Source organism: Bos indicus x Bos taurus, chromosome 5, assembly GCF_003369695.1.
Source record: "Bos indicus x Bos taurus breed Angus x Brahman F1 hybrid chromosome 5, Bos_hybrid_MaternalHap_v2.0, whole genome shotgun sequence".
In the NCBI taxonomy this organism is placed as follows: Eukaryota; Metazoa; Chordata; class Mammalia; order Artiodactyla; family Bovidae; genus Bos; species Bos indicus x Bos taurus.
In genome coordinates, this window is record NC_040080.1 from 17,551,064 (window position 1) to 17,568,407 (window position 17,344).

Genomic DNA, 17,344 nt, shown 5'->3' on the forward strand with positions numbered 1-17,344 from the left:
CTCCCTCCTAACAACAACAAAAATACGTCTGGGAATTTCCTTACATAACCACAGTTCAGTCAGACCTTTAGAGATGTCAGTCCCAGATGACATCTAAATGCAACCACATGAGAAACCCCAAAGATGAAACTGCCAAGTTGAGTCTTTCCCAAATTACTGACCCGGGAAATTATGAGCAAAATTAAAAAAACAAATTCCTTCAACTACTAAGTTTGGGGGGAAATTTTGTTATATAGCATTATTAACCAGGCACTTACCATAGGACCAGCATTTCTGAATAGAGGAATATTTATCCTCTGATTTTCTATTTTACTATTTCTACTTTATGTTGATCTAATGTGCTGATACACTCATTCTCTAGTTCTTAATTTCAGCTGTTAACTTTTTCAGCTGTAGAATTTTCATTTGTTTTTGTTATCATTTCTCTGCCAAGATACATATTGTGTTAATTAATTCTTTGTGCACTTTAATCATGGCTATTTAAATTTTCTGTCAGAGTAAAGAACTCTTAGAGGAAAACATAGGCAGAACATTCTTTGACATAAGTTGCAACAAGATCTTTTTTGATCAACCTCCTAAAGAAAATAAAAACAACAACAAAAAAATAGGACCTAATTAAACTTAAAAGCTTTTACATATCAAAGGAAACCATAAACAGAACAAAAAGACAACTCTCAGAATGGGAGAAAATATTTGCAAATGAAGTAATTAACAAGGGATTAATCTTCAAAATACACAAACAACTCAATATCAACAAACCAAACAATCCAATGAAAAGATGGGAAAAAGGCCTAAATAGACATTTTTTCCAGACATACAGATGGCTAACAAATACAACATTACTAACTATTAGAGAGATGCAAGTCAAAACTACAGGCAGGTAATACTTCACACCAGTTAGAATGTCTATCATTAAAAAAAATCCACAAATAAATGCTGGAGAGGATGTGCAGAAAAGGGAATCCTCCTACATATGAATATGTAAATTGGTAGAACTACTGTGGGTTGCCATGCCCTCCTGCAGGGGACATTCCAACCCAAGGATCAAAGCCAGGTCTCCCGCATTGCAGGCGGATTCTTTACTGTCTGAGCCACCAGACTCAGAAGCCCTACACTATTGATACTAAGTACAAAATAGATATTGCTTGGAGAATCCCATAGACATGGAGCCCGATGGGCTACAATCCAGAGTCAGACACTACTGAAGTGTCTTAGCATGCATGCACACATAAATAGATATATAATAACTTTTTTTATAGCACAGGGAACTCTACTCAGTGTTCTGTGGTGACCTAAATAGGAAGTAAATCCAAGAAAGAGGGGATATGTCTTTAAATATATAAATAGATAGATAGATAGAGTTGTTGTTGTTTAGTCACTGCGTTGTGTCTGACTCTTCTGTGACCTCATGGACTGCCATGCTCCTTTGTCCATAGGATTTCTCAGGCAAGAATACTGGAGTGGATTGCCATTTTTTTCTCCAAAGGCTCTTCCCAACCCGGGGATGGAACTCCAGTCTCCTTTTTGACAGGCAGGTTCTTCACCACTGAGTCACCTGGGAAGCCCATATGTATATGTATAACTTACTAAATTTGCTGTACAGCAGAAGCTACCATAGCATTGTAAAGCAATTATACTCAAAAATTAATAAATGAAATAAAATAAATTCTTTGTCAGGTAACTTTAAGAGCCAAATACCCTGGGAAATTTTTTAATGTTTCTTTTTGCTCTGGTTTTCCATGAGATGTCTTTTATATAAGTATTTTTTAAATCACAAACATTGTAGATAAATAATTGTACAACTTCTTCAGAAAGGCTTTTGTTTTGCTTCTATTTAGGGGTAGATTAAGCTCAACATTCAGAAAACTAAGATCATGGCATCTGGTCCCATCACTTCATGGGAAATAGATGGGGAAACAGGGGAAACAGTGTCAGACTTTAGTTTGGGGGGCTCCAAAACACGGCAGATGGTGATTGCAGCCATGAAATTAAAAGATGCTTACTCCTTGGAAAGAGGGTTATGACCAACCTAGATAGCATATTCAAAAGCAGAGACATTACTTTGCCAACAAAGGTTCATCTAGTCAAGGCTATGGTTTTTCCAGTAGTCATGTATCGGTGTGAAGAAAGCTGAGCGCTAAAGAATTGATGCTTTTGAACTGTGGTGTTGGAGAAGACTCTTGAGAGTCCCTTGGACTGCAAGGAGATCCAACAAGTCCATTCTAAAGGAGATCAGTCCTGGGTGTTCTTTGGAAGGAATGATGCTAAAGCTGAAACTCCAGTACTTTGGCCACCTCTTGCGAAGAGTTGACTTATTGGAGAAGACTCTGATGCTGGGAGGGATTGGGGGCAAGAGGAGAAGGGGATGACAGAGGATTAGATGGCTGGATGGCATCACAGACTCGATGGATGTGAGTTTGAGTGAACTCTGGGAGTTGGTGAGGACAGGGAGGCCTGGCGTGCTGCAATTCATGGGGTCGCAAAGAGTTGGACATGACTGAGCGACTGAACTGAACTGAATTGAAGGATAGAACAACTTGTTTAACTCATTCTTAGGGCAAAGCTTGGCTTAAAACAGGAATCGTGCCATTGTCAGGACCAGGGCTCTTCATGGAGAAAGGGAACACGAAGATTATGGTAACTTTACCAGTATGTTCCAGCTTTCATCTCAGCTCCATCACTAGGTCATTATTTATTTTTTTTTCTTTTGAACTTTTTACTTTGTCTTGGGGTATAGCCGATTAACAACGTTGTTATGGTTTCAGGTGAACAGCCAGGGACTCGGCCACACACATACATGTATCCATTTTCCCCCAAACTTCCCTCCCCTCCTAAAAATTATTTAGTTTAACTGACTTTCCTGTTCTTTAACCCTCTCAACCCTCTAATCATGGCTGTTTCTTCAGGAAACCAGACCCTGGTGCTGCCCCAGTGCGATGACTTTGTGTCTGAACCAGCAGGATTTGCGGCCTCAGAGGAGAGCGCCCCCTACTGCTCAGGTGAGTGTCGCACAGGACAGAAGACCCTTCTCATTCCCTAGGTCAATGCCCCATTGTCCCATTTCTGTCTCCTCAGACAGCAGGCAGCTCCGCTTGGTGGACGGGGGCGGTCACTGCGCCGGGAGAGTGGAGATCCTTGACCAGGGCTCCTGGGGCACCATCTGTGATGACGGCTGGGACCTGGACGATGCCCACGTGGTGTGCAGGCAGCTGGGCTGTGGAGAAGCCCTCAATGCCACGGGGTCTGCTCACTTTGGGGCAGGATCAGGGCCCATCTGGCTGGATGACCTGAACTGTGCTGGAAATGAGTCCCAGGTGTGGACGTGCCCTTCCCAGGGCTGGGGGCGGCACGACTGCAGACACAAGGAGGATGCTGGGGTCATCTGCTCAGGTCTGTGCTGCACACTGTCCACAGTTTGGGGGAGAGGTGGGGCCCAGGAGGACGGGGGTCTGAGCCTTGAGGGAGAGATGCTGAAAGGACCAGAGAAGGAGGCTTCCTCCCATGAAGCCTGTGTTTCCAACAGAGGTGAAGACGAGGTGCTTTCACTGCCTCCTGCAGCAGCTGAGATTCTGGTCCTTTCTTCTCAGTAGTGTTTCCTGGCAGAGTCTTTTGTCACAATTTTTCTTGAAATCAGGGCTCACCCTTCTGGTACATATAGTAGAGACGTCTTAAAGCCACTGTGCTAGTTTTTGCTTGTTCTATAACAAATTGCTACATTGTTAATGGTTTAAAACAACATATTTATTTCCTTACACTTCTGTAGCATAGATGTCCAGCAGGGATCTCACTGGAATGTGATAAAAGTTTCAGCAGGGCCACATCACTTCTGAGCCTCTGGGAAAGAATCTGTTTCCTGTCTTTTCAAGCTTCTAGAAACCACCTGCCTTCCTTCACTCATAACCCCATTCTGTTCATCATCAGACCAGCAATGCTCCACCTCTCTAACCATTATCCATATTCACATCTCCCTCTAACCAGAACGAGGAAAAGGATTCCACTTTAAAGGACAGTGAGTCTAAGAATGTGATTAGACCGTGCTCAGGTGGTTAATCTGCCGTATTTCAGGTTACTCTTAGCATCCAAAGGACCATACCGTAATCACATATGTAAAGTCCCTTTTGCCAGATAAGGAAACATAGATACGGGTTCCATGTAGACATCTGTGGGTCCATTACTCTATCTGCCTCCACACTGTCCACATCACATCCCTTTCATACACTCTTTTAGATGTTTTGTCAGGAAGCAGGAGTCAGCTCCCTCTCCCTGCAGGTGTCCAGGTTGGTCTTCCTCTCAGTTCATATCCACTACATCATGGTGGTAGAAATATTTAGAAAGACAGACACAAATGGACAAAGTCAGGTGAAAAGGAGACAAGTTTCACTCTGGTCATCTAATGGATTTGCTTCCTCAGCTGGGTCACAGATGAATGTTCACAATTTTGGGGAGAGAGGAAAACCCAGAGCACTGAGTGCGGTGCTCACTGTGTCCTGTCTCCTCTCTTTCGATCTTAGAGTTCCTGGCCCTCAGGATGGTGAGCGAGGACCAGCAGTGTGCTGGGTGGCTGGAAGTTTTCTACAACGGGACCTGGGGCAGTGTCTGCCGCAGCCCCATGGATGATGTCACCGTGTCCATCATCTGCAGACAGCTTGGCTGTGGGGACAGTGGAAGTCTCAACTCCTCTGTTGGTCTCAGGGAAGGTTCTAGACCACGTTGGGTAGATTTAATTCAGTGTCGGAAAACGGATACCTCTCTCTGGCAGTGTCCTTCTGGCCCATGGAAATACAGTTCCTGCTCTCCAAAGGAGGAAGCCTACATCTCATGTGCAGGTGACTTATGTCTGTTTCTGTGTCTGTCCCAACCCTGTAGGATGTTGTTAGTGAGATTTGATATTTTAAAATCTAAGTGATGGGTTTAAGTTGAGTTTATAAAATGAAGTTTGGATGGAGCTTATTTAATCTACATGTTCCAAACTGCCTTATGATCCAGCAATCCCACTGCTGGGCATACATACTGAGGAAACCAGAAGGGAAAGAGACACGTGTACCCCAATGTTCATCGCAGCACTGTTTATAATAGCCAGGACATGGAAGCAACCTAGATGCCCATCAGCAGATGAATGGATAAGAAAGCTGTGGTACATATACACAATGGAGTATTACTCAGCCATTAAAAAGAATACATTTGAATCAGTTCTAATGAGATGGATAAAACTGGAACCTATTATACAGAGTGAAGTAAGCCAGAAAGAAAAACACCAATACAGTATACTAACACATATATATGGAATTTAGAAAGATGGTAACAATAACCCTGTGTACGAGACAGCAAAAGAGACACCAATGTATAGATCAGTCTTATGGACTCTGTGGGAGAGGGAGAGGGTGGGGAGATTTGGGAGAATAGCATTGAAACATGTATAATATCATGCGTGAAACGAGTCGCCAGTCCAGGTTCGATGCACGGTACTGGATGCTTGGGGCTGGTGCACTGGGAAGACCCAGAGGGAGGGCAGGGGAGGGAGGAGGGAGGAGGGTTCAGGATGGGGAACACAGGAACACGGGTATACCTGTGGCAGATTCATTTCGATATTTGGCAAAACTAATACAAAATTGTAAAGTTTAAAAATAAAATAAAAGTTAAAAAAAATTTTTAACTGATATAATTGATACAACATTATATTTTTTGCTGTGTACAACATAATGCTTATATATTTGTGTGTATTGATAAATGATCACTACAGTAAGTCTAGTTATATCTCTATATATGGATCCATATATATAGATCCATATATATAGTTAAAAATTTTTCTTACATGATGAGAATGTTTAAGATGTATTTTCTTGCCCTCCTTCAAATAAACAATACAGTATTCACCATGCTGTATGTTATATCTCTTCACCCATTAATTTTATAATTCAAATTTATACCTTTTGATTACCTTTGCCCACACCAAATCCCCCACCTCTGGCAGCCACCAACTACTCAGCATCTCTGAACTTGCTTTTTGTTTTAATATGACACATATAAATGAGATTATATGGTATTTTTCTTTCTCTGTCTGATTTGTTTCACTTAGCATAATGCCCTTGAGATCCATCCATGTTGTTGAAACTGGCAAGATTTTCTTCTTTTTTTATGGGTGGATATAAGTCTATACTACATTTTATTTATCCATTCATCAGTGAAAACTTACATTGTTTGACTCACAGATATTGCTATAAAATACTAAAAGGTAATACTGTTAAAGTGCTGCAGTCAATACATCAGCAAATTTGGAAGATTCATCAGTGGCCACAGGACTGGAGAAGGTCAGTTTTCGTTTCAATCTCAAAGAAGGGCAATGTCAATGAATGGTCAAACTACCTCACAATTGTGCTCATTTCACATGCTAGCAAGGTTATGCTCAAAGTCTTTCAAGCTAGGCTTCAGCAGTAAGTGAACTGAGAACTTCCGAGATGTACAAGCTGGATTTAGAAAAGGCAGAGAAACCAGAGATCAAACTGCCAACATTTGTTGGATCATAGAGTAAGCCAGAGAATTCCAGAAAAACATCTGCTTCATTGGCTACATAAAGCCTTTGACCATGTGGATCACAATGAACTGTGGGAAATTCTTAAAGAGATGAGAATACCAGGGCACCTTACCTGCCTCCTGAGAAACCTGTATGCAGATCAAAAAGCAGCAGTTGGAACTGGACATGAAACAACCGACTGGTTCCAAATTGAGAAAAGAGTTCATCAAGGCTGTATATTGTCAGCCTGTTTATTTAACTTGTATGCAGAGAACATCATAGGAAATGCCAGGCTGGATGAATCACAAGCTGGAATCAAGATTGCTGTGAGAAATATCAGCAACCTCAGATACACAGATGATACCACTCTAATGGCAGAAAGCGAAGAGGAACTAAAGAGCCTCTCATTGAGTGTGAAAGAGGAGAGTGAAAAAGCTGGCTTACAGCTCAACATTCTAAAACCTAAGATCATTAGCACTTCATGGCAAATAAAAGGGGAAAAAGTGTAAACAGTGACAGATTTTCTTTTCCTGGACTCCCAAATCACTGCTGATGGTGACTGCAGCCATGAGATTAAAAGAGGCTTGTTCCTCTGTGACAAACCTAGACAGAGTATTAAAAAGCAGAGACATCGCTTTGCTGACAAAGGTCCATATGGTCAAAGCTATATTTTTTCCAGTAGTCAAGTCTGGACATGAGAACCGGGCTATAGAAGAAGCTAAAAAGAGTTGATTCTTTTGAATTGTGGTGCTTCAATGCTGCAATTGAATTGAGAGTCCTTTGGGCAGCAAGGAGATCAAACCAATCAATCCTAAAGGAAATCAACCCTGAATAGTCATTGGAAGGACTGATGCTGAAGCTGAAGCTCCAATACTTTGGCCACATGATGAGAAGAGCTGACTCATTGGAAAAGACCCTGATGCTGGGAAAGATTGAAGGCAAAAGAAGAAGGGGGCCACAGAGGATGAGATAGTTAGATAGCATCACCAGTTCAGTGGACATGAATTTGAGCAAACTTTGGGAGTTAGTGAAGGACAGAGGAGCCTGGCACGCTGCAGTCCATGGGGTTGCAAAGAGTCAGACACAACCTAGCAACTGAACATATGTTGCTGCAGTGAACATTGGGTTTTCAAGTTAGTGTTTTTGTTTCCTTCAGATAAATACCCCAAAGTGAAATTCCTAAATCATATGGCAGTTCTATTTTTAATTTTTGATGCACCTCAATACTATTTCCATAGGGGCTGCATCAACTTACATTCCCTCTAACTGTGCAAAAGCTTTCCTGTCTCTTCACATTCTCCTCAACTCCTGTTATTTCTTCTTTTTGATAAAAGCCTTTCTAGAGGATATGAGGTCTTCTCATTGTGGTTTTGATTTGTATTTTCTGATGATTAATAGTGTTGAGCATGTTTTCATGTACCTATTGGCAAGTTGTATGTATAGTTCAAAAAAATGTCTATTCAGGTTCTCTGCCCATTTAAAAAAAATCAGACTGTTTGTTTTTTGCTACTGAGTTGTATGAGTTCCTTGTGTATTTTGGATAATAATCCTTACCGGAGATATAATATGCAAATATTTTCTCCAATTCCATTCGTTGCTTTTTCACTTTGTTGATGGTTTCCTTAATTGGACAGAAGCTTTTTAGCCTTATGCCGTCACAACTGCTTGCTTTTACTCTTGTTCCCTTTGCTTTTGGTGTCAAATCCAAAAATCATCACAAAGACTGGTGTTAAGGATTTTATTTTCTATTTTTTTCCTGTAGAAATTTTATGGCTTCAGGACTTGTGATCAAGTCTTTAATCTATTTTGAGTTAAATTTTGTGAATGGTGTAAGATAGTGGTCCAGTTTCATTTTTTGTGTGTGGCTGTCCAGTTTTCCCAATATCATTTACTGAAAAAACTCTCCTTTTCCCACTGTATATTCTTGGCTTCTTTGTCAAAAATTAATTGACCATAGAAATGAGGGTTTATTTATGGACTCTCTATTTTGTTCCATTGATCTCTGTGCACATTTTTATACCAATGACATACTGTTTTGATTAATATAGCTTTGTAATATAGTTTGAAATCAGGAAGCACGACACCTCTAGCTTTGTTATTCTTTGTCAAGATTGCTTTGGTATTGAGTGTCTTGTGGTTCCATGCAAATTTTAGGATTGTTTCTTCAGTATCTGTGAAAATTTTCATTGGAATTTTGATAAGGACTGCAGTGAATCTGTAGATGCTTTGGGTAGTATGGGCATATTAATAATATTAGATCTTCCAGTCCATGAGCACAGAATATCTTTCTCTTTATTTGAGTCATCTTCAGTATCTTTCATCAGTGTGTTTATATTTTTCAGTGTACAGGTCTTTCACCTCCTTGGTTAAGTTTATTCCTAGATATTTTATTCATTTTAATTCAAATGTAAGTAGAATTGTTTTCTCAGATTCTTTTATAGCAGTTTGTTGTTAGTGTAAAGAAATGCATATGATTCATTTTGATATATGGCAAAACCAATACAATATTGTAAAGTTAAATAAAATAAAATTAAAAAAAAAGATAAATGGAAAAAAAGAGAAATGCATATGATTTTTGTATACAGATTTTTCTTCTACAACTTTACTGAGTGTATTAGTTCTCATATTTTTGCTGAAGTCTTTAGTGTTTTCTACATATAATATCATGTAAGGGGGTTTCTTTCCTCATGACTCTGATGGTAAAGAATCTGTCTACAATGCAAGAGACCCGGGTTCAGTCCCTGGGTCAGGAAGATCCCCTGGAGGAGGGAATGGCAACTCACTCCAGTATTCTTGCCTGGAGAATCCCAGTGGACAGAGGAGCCTGGCAGGCTGCAGTCCTTGGGGCTGTAAAGAGTCAGACACGACTGAGCGACTAACACTTTCACTTTTCAATCTGCAAATAGTGTCAGTTTTGCCTCTTCCTTTCAGATTTGGATATCTTGAGTTTCTTTATATTGCCTGATGGATCTGTATAGGACTACCAAAACTAAGTTGAATAAAAGTGGTGAGACTAGATATTTTTGTCTTGTGTCTAATTTCAGAGGAAAAGCTTTTAGTTTTTTACAGTCAAGTATGATGTTAGCTGTGTACTTTTCATATGGCCTTAATTATGTTGAGATGCAATCCTTCTATACCTACTTTGTAAAAGAGTTTTTACTGTAAGTGGATGTTGAATTTGTCAAACACTTTTTCTGTATCCTTTGAGGATATGATTTTTACCTTCATTTTGTTTATTTGGTGTATCACATTGATTAATTTGTGAATGTTGAACTATCCTTGTATCCTTGGAACAAATATCACTTGATCATGGTATATGATTCTTGTAGTGTATTGTCAAATTCAGTTTTCTAATATTTTGTTGATGATTTTTGTACCTGTACTTATCAGAGTATTAGCCCGTAATTTTCTTTTCTCATGGTGTCCTTATCTGGCTTTGGTATCAGACTGATGTTAACTTCATAAAATGAATTTGGAAGTGATCTTTTCTTCTGTTTTTGAAAGAGTTTGAGAAGGCTCCACCACTAAATACTGTTACATTGGGAACTGAGATTTCAGCAGTAAATTTTGAATGAAATAAATAAATGTTGGAGAAGGCGACAAATAGTTAAACCATAGCACCTTATTCTTTCAACATTTGTCTCTCTGTTTCTCTTTCTCCTTCCCTCCCCCTCCCCCTCCACAAACACACATACCCCATTCAGGTACACCTTGAATGGTATGCTGGATGTTGCCAGAAACCCATAGCTAAGAGAATGTGGAATCAGATACTTCAAAAGCAAAGGCTCACTCCCTTCCTTGCCTCTTTTTGCTCATCTCTTTGTCTTTTTCATTTGAAGGCCAAAGAGGCATTAAACTGTGAGACCTTTTATTGATGACATTTTTCCTACAATTAAACCCTGTGAATTGAGAGGTGGTAAAATCTTTGACCATGAAAATGAGCAAGCCGCTCACAGAGGTCCTGCCATCGTTTTCTCAGAGGTTCTCTGCATAGAATGGGTAGGAGTTTTGATAGGATGATCTGGAAAGAATATATAAACATTGATACTTTATGACAGGTACTATTTACCCTTCTGTTTTTTTGAATTTCTACTTCTCTCAGCTTCAATTCTTTTATATATATTTTCAGTCTTTTGTTTATTATTTCTGCATCTTCTCAATACAAATTGTTCTCAGTAGGCTTTTTTTAACTATTGCAAAAATTTCTGGCTTACTCAGTGTGTACATTTATGTGTCCATATGTCTTCTCAGAATTCTACTAAGTCTTTCCTGTATACTTTCTTTTTAAGTGATCCCTAACCAACACTATGGGCTTTTCTGGTGGCTCAGACAGCAAAGAAACTGCCTGCAGTGTGGGAGACCTGGGTTTGATCCCTGGGTAGGGAGGATCCAGTGGAGAAGTGAATAGCAATCCACTCCAGCATGTTTGTTTGGAAAATCCTATGGACAGAGGAGCCTGGTGGGCTGCATTCCATAGGGTCGCAAAGAGTTGGATAAGACTGAGTGACTAACACACACACACACACATAACCAACACTACATTGTGGAGCAATTTCTTCCAATTAAAAATAAATTTAGAAAAGAGAGTTTCCTTTTACAACAGTAGTCTTCACTTGCACACTTGTCACACTGAATAATAGGTAAGAGTAGTTTATAATCTATCTAATAATTTTCCATTAAAATTGTGTACATGAGATTTTGAATATAAATTGACTCTGTGCTTCTGGACTGATTATTTTTAATATGAACTATTATCATAGACTGTTACCATTAATTTATATTTGGTTTACTATTTCACTGATTAGTATGAATTTAAACAAAGAAATTTTATTTCACTAAATTTTATTTGTCTATTCATTCATTTCATAAATATTTATCAAGCCCCTATCTAGGTATTTTGAAATGGTTTTCCATAGATATTTGTTGAATGAGTGCATACAATGTGCAGGCACTCTCCTAATAGAAGAAACATGGCACATATAAGATATACAAGGTCCTTCTTCTAATGGAACTTTCATTCAGAGGGGAGTGTGTACATTCGTAGATGTCTGTGTTTATATTTGCTGTGGGGTGTGAAGACTGATAAACAAGTAAATATTTAAAGTAATTTCAGCTGGTGATCAGATGCAGTGAATGTTTCAGCCCAGGAGATAATGAGCCTGTGTTTTCACATGTCATTTGCACTGAGCCATGGATCTTAGATAATCTTATGTGGGCACAGGAACACCCTCAGCTATTCCTGATCCACTGTTTCCCTGTTGTGTGCAGGAAGAAGACCCAAGAGCTGTCCAACTGCTGCCCCTTGCACAGGTACGTCATCCTACCCCCTCCCCTGTGGCTCCCAAGGGCTCCTTCCTCCCACCAGAGGAGTCACAGGAGGGGCTGCTGCCTTTTCAGACAGAGAGAAGCTCCGGCTCAGGGGAGGAGACAGCAAGTGCTCAGGGCGGGTGGAGGTCTGGCACAGCGGAACCTGGGGCACCGTGTGCGATGACTCCTGGAGCCTGGCAGAGGCCGAGGTGGTGTGTCAGCAGCTGGGCTGTGGCCAGGCCCTGGAAGCCCTGAGATCTGCAGCATTTGGCCCTGGAAATGGGAGCATCTGGCTGGATGAGGTGCGGTGTGGGGGCCGGGAGTCTTCCCTGTGGGACTGTGCTGCAGAACCCTGGGGGCAGAGCGACTGCAAGCACGAGGAGGATGCTGGTGTGAGGTGCTCTGGTGAGTGAGGGGCTCGGGGTCTGGCCTGGGTGAGCTGGGGCAGCGCAGGGGCACTGGGCTGGGTCGGGCGTGGTGGGGATTTTTTGTTCAGACATCCCGGGTGCTGGGGCTCTGATCTAGGATGAGGGAGCTGGGAGGACTGGACACTGATGTTGTGCAGACTGAGGGGTGATTTCAGGCTCAGGATGGAAAAGGTTTGCCCTGCATTCTGGTCAATTTTTCTTCCCCACACTACTGTTTTTCTCTTTAGGTGTAAGGACAACATTGCCCACGACTACAGCAGGTACTGTGATCCATCCACAGGCAGGAGAGAATACTCAGATACTGGGGACCTGTTCTGTGGGCTCTCTGACAACTCAGAAGAGGAAAGAGTCTGAGAAGCTGTGGCTGTTGGGGAGGAGCCAGGGCATTACACTGGGGAAATCCCCTGCCTTGATGTCCAGGGTCAAATGTTCTCATGCCCGGGGTAGATGAAAGTCTGGTTTCCATGTTGTAGAATCTAAGGATCTCCCACCTGGCCTTGAGTGTTGCTCCTCATCAGAGAGGTGCAGGTCCCTGGACTGTTTGATGCTCTGTCTCCTGAAGCACAAGGAGAGGGGATGAGCTGCATCCTCAGAGGCTGTCTCGGCAGGGCAGCTCCCTGGCAATACCCATGTCTGCCTCGGGGCCACACTGGCCAGGGTGGAGTTGACTTGTCTCAGGACGAGACTCAAGGGAACCCTGACACTGTCTGAGGCTGAGACGCCATTGTCCGGAGCTCCTGAACATGCTGACACAGAGATTTCTCTGTGTCCAAGACTATCTCCAGCCCTTTTTCCTGTTCTCCTTAGGGACCAGAACAACCTCAAATTCTCTCCCTGGCATCTTCTCCCTGCCTGGGATCCTCTGCCTTATCCTGGGGGCCCTTCTCTTCCTGGTCCTCGTCATCCTGATGACTCAGCTGCTCAGATGGAGAGCAGAGCGCAGAGGTGGGCTGCAGGGGGAACTGGGGATCAGGGAGAGTGTGTGGAGGCAGGAGATGGGGCAGGTATGAAGAGGGGAACCTGGGCCAGGTACTGTTCTGAGTTGCAGACTCCATGTGCTTCGTGCTGAGCTCTAAGGGCTGAGTAGACAGAGGTTCTTAGGACTGGGGTGTGAACTCTCATAAGTCATGGCCTCTCCTGTGAGACCAGACAGAGTTGGCCCTGAGCTGTAATCAGGGTCAGACGAGGGGAGAGGTGCTGACATGATGCATGGGGTAGGAGATGATGCTGAGGTCCTGGCAGCCCCCATGTGAGCACCAGGGAGATGAAGGTGGGCTGGCTGGATCGGGGTATCTGGGGAAGCTTCTCTGACCTGCTGGGGGATCTCTCAGCCTTATCCAGCTATGAAGATGCTCTTGCTGAAGCTGTGTATGAGGAGCTCGATTACCTTCTGACCCAGAAGGAAGGTCTGGGCAGCCCAGGTGAGTGTCTCTGTCTGTCCTCCTGGGATCTCTGGTTGTCACCACCCACTGGCTGTGCACATCTTCTCAGCATCTGCAGACCCCATGTGTGCCCCAGGCTCACAGAAGACGGCTCCTCCAAAGAGGCAGGATGGCCTCTCAGAGCCCCGTGACCTCCCAGCCTCTGTCTACACTGCAGAAGCCAGGCTTGTCCATTCTCAGCCTTAACACAGGTCCCGTGGGTGTGGGGAGGGTCATGCTGTGTGTTGTGTGATGTTTGTCTCCACATGAGGCTTCCTGTCAGATTTCTCACTGAGTAAACTGCCATATTACACCAGGGATGGTGAGGACAACAGTGACTACAGATCCGCCTCAGGAAATAGAGGTGGACCTGACTCGGCTGGGTCTGGGGAGGAGAGTTTCCCTCATAGAGAGGAGATTTAAGGGGAATGGTTTTCCTTTGATGGACCAGAGGCATCCCTTGTGTCCAGATGGGGTTCGTCCTTCTCCTTCTCTGGCTGTTCTGTGATGTGTCACATTGGGACTGGTCTCTCTGTGTCCAGAATCACCACAGGCATACAATGTTTTAAAAAAATAACATCTGTAAAACACAATTTTTCAAAGTACTTTAGCAATGCTCAGTGGTGGAAGAGTTGCTTTGAGATATGTAGTTTCCACCAGAAAATATTAAGATATGTAAAATCATGTTTTGGCTTATGGACACATCAAAATGAAACATGGTCTTAGAGAAAAAAGTCTTTTGAAACAAGGAGTGACTGGTGCCTCTATTCAGAAACTCAGAAACTCTGGGTCAGAAGGTATCTTAGGTATTCCCCAGACCAACCCACTTACTGTGGTTTCATCCACTCCCTTGTCTGCTCTTGGAACCCCCAGATCAGAGGGCTGATGTCCCTGATGAAAATTACGATGATGCTGAAGAAGTACCAGTGCCTGGAACTCCTTCTGCCTCTCAGGGGAACGAGGAGGAAGTATCCCCAGAGAAGGAGAATAGGGTGAGGTCCTCTCAGACAGGTGAGTGGGGTCAGTTGATCTCCTGCAATCTTTCTATCTGAAAAGAGTGAATTTGTGCTCCTCAATGCTCAGCCTCCCTAGAGATCCAAAATATAAGTAATCTCATATATTTGGTAGCATCATCTTGACCATGTGCCATATTTAATGCTGTCAGACTCCTTGCAAGGAGTGAGGAATCACTCTGCTTTTGGGATTTATGTCTCCATAATGTGACATAAACTTATCACTTTGTGATATACTTGCATGAAGATTTATAGATTACGGAATCTCCTGGTGGTCCAGAGGTTAGGATTCTGCACTTTCACTGCTAGGGCCTAGGTTCAACCGTGGTCAAGGAACTAAGATCCCACAAGCATGTGTCATGGCCGAAAGAGAAACTTATCGATTAATTGAGCATACCCCACTCCAGTACTCTTGCCTGGAAAATCCCATGGATGTAGGAGACTGGTAGGCTGCAGTCCATGGGATCGCTAAGAGTCAGACATGACTTAGCGACTTTACTTTCACTTTTCACTTTGATGCATTGGAGAAGGAAATGGCAACCCACTCCAGTGTTCTTGCCTGGAGAATCCCAGGGACTGGGGAGCCTGGTGGGCTGTCGTCAATGGGGCATCTCCTTGGTATTGTGTTGCCTGGAAGCAGGTCTCCCAGAGCTCCTGAGCACAGATCTCCTGTGATGCAGGATTTCCCCAACACTGAGGCCCAGGAGACCACATGCACTGGATCTGAGAGGACAGCTGGGATCCATCCTCACTGGAACTCATGTGAAATAGCCTGAGCCTCCCTCCCCATACCTGGGTCCCAGGGATGCTTTGTCACAAGCACTTGCTTGACTCCCTTCCACCAGAGGGTTCTGTCCCATCCTCCTGTCTCAGTTCTAATCAAACTTCTCTTTTCTATTTCAGGCTCTTGTCTGAACTTCTCCAGAGAGGCAGCTGATCCTGGGGAAGGAGAAGAGAGCTTCTGGCTGCTCCAGGGGAAGAAAGAGGATGCTGGGTACGATGATGTTGAACTCAGTGCCCTGGGAACATCCCCAGTGACTTTCTCGTGATGCTGTATTAACTAGGAGATGAAGCCTCAGATATTCTAATTGCCTGTATTTCAGTAGAGTAGTGCTGACCTGTAATAGTGCCATATGAAAATTGCTCAAAATGAAATATTCTGAATAAATTAACTTTTTGCTGTGCTGTTAACTTAGCAAGCTCCATGTCAAATACTTTTAGAAGATTGGTCCTCAAATGCCATCTTTCTCAAAGGAAATGCAAGTGAGTGAGCTGACCTGCTTTCTCACCTGTCTTAGAGGCTAATGAGGGCATGCTCACAAGTGCTCCAGGTCACTCTTATTTAGAAAAGGATGTAAACTTGGTCTACATTCTCACACTCCTTCCTAACAAGATGAACTCATGGAAAAACAAAACAAAACAGTTCTAAACACCTCTGAGATGTCACATCACCAGTTTGTAACTTGTTCTGGGACACCAGACTGGGTGTGAGTTTCAAAGTGGAAGGTTGGCTGGTGGAAGAGAATGGATACAGCTTTCCTTATCCTGCCTCAATATTCACAGGCCAATTAAAAATCTAACTGAACATAACTACCTCTTCCTTTTCCATCTCTCATTTATTCCTTTAGTATATACAGACACCTCTTTGCTCGTATCCCATGTCTGTTTGATTATCCAATCCTTATAAATCCATTCTTTCTTCTCCATCTCTTCTTACTATTTGTTTAGGATGTTGCTATTTCTTCTCTCTTCAAGGATCTCTCCTTCTAAGTGAATTATATATCTTCATATATATATATATGAAGATATATATATATATATATATATCTTCATATATATCTTCAAGTTGATGGAAGGCAAATTGGTGCTCACCCACACCCTATATTCAGATGGGACAAGAGGGCAAGAAAGTGGAGACCTAGGCAGAGGGGATCCAGAAGAATGGATGTATATAGAAAGATCAGGAACATTTGGCTATTTATATTTCAGAGATATGGATGGAGGCATCTGACATGACTGATCTCTTAGAGGAAGAATTTCAGACCAAGGGGATTCTTTGAAAACATCTGTTTTTCAGATGTTTCAAGATTGCCTAAACAGTGTCAGACTTTATTTTTTTGGGCTCCAAAATCACTGCAGATGGTGATTGCAGCCATGAAATTAAAAGACGCTTACTCCTTGGAAGGAAGGTTATGACCAACCTAGATAGCATATTCAAAAGCAGAGATATTACTTTGCCAGCAAAGGTCCGTCTAGTCAAGGCTATGGTTTTTCCAGTGTTCATGTATGGATGTGAGAGTTGGACTGTGAAGAAAGCTGAGTGGTGAAGAATTGATGCTTTTGAACTATGGTGTTGGAGAAGACTCTTGAGAGTCCCTTGGGCTGCAAGGAGATTCAACTAGTCCATCCTAAAGGAGATCAGTCCTGGGTGTTCATTGGAGGGACTGATGCTGAAGCTGAAACTCCAATATTTTGGCCACTTGATGTGAAGAGTTGACTCATTGGAAAAGTCCCTGATGCTGGGAATGATTGGGGGCAGGAGGAGAAGGGGACAAAAGAGGTTGAGATGGCTTGATGACATCACCGACTCAATGGACATGAGTTTGGGTGAACACTGGGAGTTGGTGATGGACAGGGAGGCCTGGCATGCTGTGATTCATGGGG

The 17,344-nt window shown here is 42.6% G+C and overlaps 1 protein-coding gene across 3 annotated transcripts in view; it reads left to right on the forward strand.

Annotated features, from left to right (window-relative positions):
• The window catches only part of LOC113892396 (antigen WC1.1-like), a 61,364-nt gene extending 45,489 nt beyond the window's left edge, over nucleotides 1-15,875 (forward strand). The window contains exons 11-20 of one of the 3 annotated variants that reach the window (XM_027541215.1): nucleotides 2,907-2,999; nucleotides 3,076-3,390; nucleotides 4,512-4,826; nucleotides 11,780-11,821; nucleotides 11,909-12,223; nucleotides 12,474-12,506; nucleotides 13,054-13,191; nucleotides 13,578-13,667; nucleotides 14,541-14,678; nucleotides 15,584-15,875. In XM_027541215.1, the coding sequence (XP_027397016.1) occupies nucleotides 2,907-2,999; nucleotides 3,076-3,390; nucleotides 4,512-4,826; nucleotides 11,780-11,821; nucleotides 11,909-12,223; nucleotides 12,474-12,506; nucleotides 13,054-13,191; nucleotides 13,578-13,667; nucleotides 14,541-14,678; nucleotides 15,584-15,729 (1,625 nt within the window). In that variant the 3' untranslated portion in view covers nucleotides 15,730-15,875. The remainder of the gene's footprint in view (nucleotides 1-2,906; nucleotides 3,000-3,075; nucleotides 3,391-4,511; nucleotides 4,827-11,779; nucleotides 11,822-11,908; nucleotides 12,224-12,473; nucleotides 12,507-13,053; nucleotides 13,192-13,577; nucleotides 13,668-14,540; nucleotides 14,679-15,583) is intronic. The other 2 variants (XM_027541216.1, XM_027541217.1) reach the window with 2 other exon arrangements.
• Nucleotides 15,876-17,344: the final 1,469 nt, after the last annotated feature.